This window comes from the organism of the source record quoted next, unplaced genomic scaffold (genome assembly GCF_019419815.1).
Source record: "Pyrus x bretschneideri cultivar Hongxiangsu unplaced genomic scaffold, Pyrus_bretschneideri_v1 Contig7, whole genome shotgun sequence".
In the NCBI taxonomy this organism is placed as follows: domain Eukaryota; kingdom Viridiplantae; phylum Streptophyta; class Magnoliopsida; order Rosales; family Rosaceae; genus Pyrus; species Pyrus x bretschneideri.
The window spans coordinates 3,705,804-3,711,585 of record NW_025999809.1 but is presented as its reverse complement, the minus strand read 5'-3'; the positions used below and the strand labels follow the sequence as shown (position 1 = coordinate 3,711,585).

Sequence of the window (5,782 nt, the reverse complement as noted above, 5' to 3'; positions counted from 1 at the left end):
CCAGATTATTGACACGTGACAAGCACCACGTTTGTTTCCTCTCGGCCAGACTGAACCTAAAAGTCCTACCCACTCCTTTATCTGAAACCGTACCACCCCCCTATTCGAATGCGACACAATCTCTCTCCTTGATCAGTCCTCATCCAGACTGTTCAAATGTCAATACTACCCCACCATTGCCAACTTCTCTCGCCAAGTACCAATGTCTAAGAAGGTAATTTTAACCATGCAATAACCATCCAAACAGCTAAAAAGACAAGAAAAACAATGAACATAAAAAATAAATACAAAACGACGGATCATAGAACAACCACGAACTCATTTAATACTAAAAATCCAACCACATAACAACGGTCAAATAAAGTCAAACATATCCTTCATCAAAATATTAAGGCTAAAGCTACGATTAGCCTAATCCTAAACCAATTAAAGTCATCGAATCAGACGGTCCGTAAAGGGTCTAAATATTTGATTAAAATCTAATCCAACAGATCGTCATGATATGTGGTGGTTGGGCTAGATGGAATCAGACGGTAACCGGGGCTTCGGCCACAGCGGCCTTCTTCTCAAGGGGGGTGACGAAGAACCAGTAAATGCCGAAAGGATCCTTAATCTGTGCCCAACGCTGCTCGTCGTCAAAGAAAGCACCACCGGCTTTGATCTCCCCAACCGCCGCAGCTCCCGCCTCGACGGCCTTGGACACAGCCGCATCGACGTCCGCAACAGTAAGCAACAGATGCTTAAAACCACCGTCAGCCAGAGCTCTGGTAAACCAAGAAAATTTATCACATCTACAAAAAAATCAAGTGCAAGAAGTAGATCCACACAAATAGACCACATCTTCATAGAAATGTAAAAGAATTTTATATAAATAGCTAAAAATGAAAAGTAAACAGTAAAAAAATATGATTAAAAATCGAAAAAATTCAACTAAAAATCGAAAAAAAAAATAGTAGTAACATGAAAACTACACATACTACAAAGCAAACAGTGAGTTCCAGATCTAACTGTAATAACAATTATTTTAAAGTAAAGTTGAAAAAAAAGCAGAGCAAGAGAGAATGATACGTACGCGGCGTCACCGGAGTCAACAATGGAGTCAGACTCAGTCACAAGGAAGGTGAAGGACCCAAGCTTGAGCTTAGCATTGTAGATGAAGGGACGCTCCTGGTCAGCCTTGCGCTTGAGATCACTCTCACGCTCAAGCTCCACGGCGCCGAAGACGGTCTCGTAGAACTTGATGGCGTCTTCACCCTTGGGTGCCTTGATCGAGAGACGAGGGTAGCACTCCGTGACAGAGATGGGGGACACGGGTGCGACCTTCTCGGCCGCCACGCCTTTCTGTACCTTTTGCTCCGCCATTGAAGCACAAAGAGTGAGAGCAATGTTGAGAAAGGACAGAGAAACCCTAACCCTAGGAGGGAGGGAGGGAGAGAGAGAGAGAGAGAGAGAGAGAGAGAGAGAGAGAGAGAGAGGAAGACGCCAAGAGAAGAGAGCAGAGGACGGAAGAGGCAAAAGGCGTGGGCTCTGGGTTTGGCTTGGGTAGGTGATTTATAGAAGCGGGGAAGCGGAACCGTACGGTTGAGGGTATAACGGGAAATTACGACTGTTGATGTCTTACAGTTGCCCGTGAGTTTGAGAGGAATTACGAATGGTACCACTCCCCGTTTTGGCTTATGTACTTTGGACCGTTGGATTAAGATATTGACCATCTCTTCACGACCTACCTAATGCTACAACAAATAAATAAAACAACAAAGTATTCGGATAAGAAAATGGTGGCCCAGGCAGTGGAGATAATCCGTACATTCTATCCTTTGCCCATGTTATCTTTTGGGTCTGCAGAAAAGAAATAGAAAATGATGGGAACGAAGGAAGGCCCAAAACATAACAAAACTCTGCGTATTTTGGTTATTTTATTACGTTCGTTGACCCTTTGACCCACTGTGTACTCATGCGTTCTATGTCCATGTATAAGTGGGGGATGGTCCACCGTAGATCGTGCAACGTGTCGTGTACTAACGTGTTCGCTCGGATGGAATTTTCCTCCGAACTCTGTAGTTTAACATTGTTGAATATATACTAACACACACACAAAGTGTGTGAAATTTTTTTTTATTTTTTTTTTTGAAACAGCACCAAAGAGGAAGGAAGTGATAGAGAAAGTGGGAATGGAAAGTTTTTTATTTTTTATTTTTATTTTATTTTTTATATTTTTATAATTAGAGATATGTTAGGATCACATGTAGATGAGGTTTTTGAAAAAAAACAACAAAATTTGATTGTGTGAAATTATATTTCTGTTCCATATTTCTTATTTATGTTCTGTTTTAATTAAAGGGTTAAACTGGTAATTTCATAGAATTTTGGTTGACAATGATTGTTTTATTAATTAGTAGAAATATATATTTGATCTCATTCATAGCATGTCGTGTCAATTTGGTGATGCTTGGCATCAACGGTTGGATTTGATGGAATTTGCCTATAATAATAGTTTTCATTCGAGCATTGGCATGGCACCATTTGAGGCATTGTATGGTAGAGCTTGTCGCACACCGTTGTGTTGGTCAGAGGTAGGAGAAAGAGTTTTAGTGGGTCCGGAGATTGTTGAGGAGACTACTCAGAACGTTCAGGTAATCAAGACTAATCTGAAAGCAGCACAAGACAGACAAAAGAGCTTAGCGGATCGGCATGCTACGGACAGAGTGTACGAGATCAGAGATTGGGTATTTTTGAAACTTTCACCGTGGAGAGGTGTAGTGAGATTCGGGAAGAAAGGCAAGTTGAGTCCCAGGTACATCGGACCATACATGGTCACGGAGCGGGTTGGTGAGGTAGCTTACAGGTTGGAGTTGCCTCCGGAGCTAGCTAGAGTGCATAATGTTTTTCACGTGTCTATGCTCCGACATTATGTTGCTGATCCATCTCATGTGATACCTCCGCAACCTCTGGAGATTAATCCAGATTTGACGTATGACGAGGAACCAGTGACAATCATTGATTGGAAAGAGAAGGCTCTGAGGAACAAGACGGTGAATTTAGTGAAAGTTTTGTGGAGGAATCATTCAGTTGAGGAAGCAACGTGGGAGACAGAAGATCGGATGAGGGATTTGTATCCTAGATTGTTCTTTGGCTACTAGGGGTTGTTATTTGGTTGTTTAGAATTTCGGGACGAAATTCTATTAAGGTGGGTAGGTTGTGACATCCCGTCCCAAAATTCTTCTTAACGTACGTGTGAAATTACGATATTGCCCCTAGTTCGTTTTGATCACGTTATTGGTTGTCTTGTGTGGTGTGGCATGTGTTGGACCACACACACACACTCACACTCACTGTCATTTTCCCTTTTTCCTCTGTCTCTTCCCTGTCTCTCTCTCCCGTGTCTCCCTCTTCCTTCCCATCACCATAAACGTACGGACACACACATAACTACACCAAATCGACCCAGATCGAGGAAACTAAAGGCACAGCTGAGATCGTGAAGCTTGTGGGAGCACAACCGTACCATTTTCAGGTAAGAAATCCATCGTTTTCACGTAGTTTCGTCAATGGCAGTTTGGGGTACTATTCATGCAAACTTAATTCTTTACGTTTTTGGGAATTTGAAGTACATAGATAGCTTGGTGGTGTCCCAAGGAGTCTCGAAGTAGCTCGTTTGACGAATTTGGACGTCGGGAAAGCTTGGTTCGAGGTTGGCCGAGTTTTGGAGCTTTGGACAGGTGAATTCTCGTAGATTTTAGCCTTTAAAACTTGTAGGATCGTGTTCTACTAGTCCTAAGGGTTAAAATGGTGCAAAAATCTTGAAAAACGGTTGAAAAACGAGCGAGAAAACCCAAGTTGCAGGTTTTCCGGCGACGGCGCCGGCGCCGGCGAGGGGGACTGGCCGGAGAAGAAAGGGGAATATTCCGTTGAGTTTAACGGAATATTCCTAACGGACGTGACGGCGTCAGTTTAGGTTTAACGGAATATTCCGTCAGTTCAACGGAATATTCCTGACGGCGTCACTTGACGCCGTCAGTGTGCCTGGCACGTGGCCGCGCGTGGGGGCGCGTGGGTCCGTGCCTGTTTTGGCGCGTGAGGGCGCGTGAGAGGTCCAAAAATTATTTTAAAAATATGGGTGTGATCGTGAGGTTGTGTAGATCACGTTGGTGTATTCATTTGTCCATTTTGAGCAATGTATGAGAAGTTATTTTGAACGGACGGTTATGTGCTTTAAAGTTAACGTTTTTATAGTTAATTCGCATATAGGTGACACGTATCCCAAGGATGAGCGTGCACACTCGAGGCAGGGGGGCTACGACCCTTCCACATACCAGTGAGTGGGTTTTTGTTTCCGTATACACCTATATACATATAAATTCCTAGAAATTAGTATAACTGCTTCGTTTTATGCCATTCTTTTTATATGATTGATGGTTATGCATGATTAGTGGCATATACGTTTAATTACATATTCATTTATGCATATGTCATATATATATATATATATATATATTGGTGCTATGGAGGCATAGGTAAGTGCCAGGTAAGCGTTATTTAACGATTGCATTAAATAGCGGTTAGAGATGCTTAGAGAGCTCATAACCTGCACCCCCGGTGTTAGTGCTCCCGCCCAGAGTAGGGCACAGTCCTTCACGTGTTGTTCACCTCCCGCACCACACGCTCAGCTTGAATCCAAGTTAGGTGCACAGTCTTGTCGTACAGACCACTATAGGTGGTTCCGACTCGTAGGTGACCCGCGATTATTCGCACAGCCTTCACGTGATCGTAGCACTAGAGCGTTATATGTATTACACCCAGGCCTGTCGTACAGACCACTATAGGTGGTTCCGACTCGTGGGCAGGTTTAGTGATTAAGTTTGAGATTTGAGCTCTAGATTCAGCCGTACAGGTCACTTAGGGGACTCCGGCTGCCAGTGATATGTTATTGATGTGAATTATACCTGAGCACTTGCATACCATTATGAGGCTTTGACATGGTACATTCTTGAGCATGATTGATATACCCTTGAGCATGTTCGGCATATTTATACATACGTATATATGTTTATTTCTGGGAAAGTATACAGGTTTTACGGCGAGGGGTTATAATATGTTTTATGAAATGGTTTTCAAAGAGCTTTGTTTTTGCCCACTCACGCTTTTGTTTTGCGCCCCTCCAGGTTCTAGTAGCTTAGCGGGTTCGGTGGTTTTCCCAGAGGACGTCCCAGCATTCTGATAGACACTCACCTATGTAGGGTCACCTTCGGGTGCACTATTGTCGTATCGTTTCTTTTGGACTGCTGTAGGCCTTAGGCTCTGAATTCAGCGACTTATTTACGCTAGCACATACTTTATCACACTTTATTTGCTAGTTTTAAATTATTCGTACTTTTATATTACTGTTTTTAGCTTCCGCACTGTGCACATGGCTACGTCACTTCCACGTGACGGCCAGCATGCCCTGATCTCGGTTGGGGTGTGTCAATATTACTATTGAACTAATATGTCCAAGATACTTTTCACCCCCTTGCTACCCTATTGAAGAGTTGCAAGGATTTGATGAGAAGAATTGCGCATTGTGAGCTAAATCATATTTTCAGGGAATTGAACAATGTTGCAGATCAGCTAGCCAAATGGAGCTACAATTTAGACCTTGGTTTATATTCTTTTCAGCTTCCTCCCCAATAGATTAGGTAGCATTTGGTACGAAGATAGGACGAAACGGGATAGAACAATATGGAATGGAACGGAACAGAAGAGAGGTTTCATGCTATGTTTGGTACGCACTGGATGAAATGGG

At 43.0% G+C, this 5,782-nt stretch overlaps 1 protein-coding gene and 1 long non-coding RNA gene across 2 annotated transcripts; one reads left to right on the top strand and one right to left on the bottom strand.

Moving 5' to 3' along the window:
* Positions 1-302: 302 nt before the first annotated feature.
* LOC103927081 (uncharacterized protein At5g48480) lies at positions 303-1,525 on the bottom strand. Its single transcript, XM_009335975.3, has 2 exons — positions 1,073-1,525; positions 303-764 (listed from the first exon to the last, which is right to left on the bottom strand). Exons 1-2 carry the CDS (start codon positions 1,360-1,362, stop codon positions 527-529), a joined length of 528 nt encoding a protein of 175 aa, XP_009334250.1. The 5' UTR covers positions 1,363-1,525; the 3' UTR covers positions 303-526.
* Positions 1,526-3,352: 1,827 nt separating this feature from the next.
* Positions 3,353-5,395, top strand: LOC125472329. Its single transcript, XR_007254238.1, has 3 exons — positions 3,353-3,514; positions 3,609-3,719; positions 5,163-5,395. It is a non-coding gene; the product is annotated as an uncharacterized LOC125472329 (long non-coding RNA).
* The last annotated feature ends 387 nt before the right edge of the window (positions 5,396-5,782 follow it).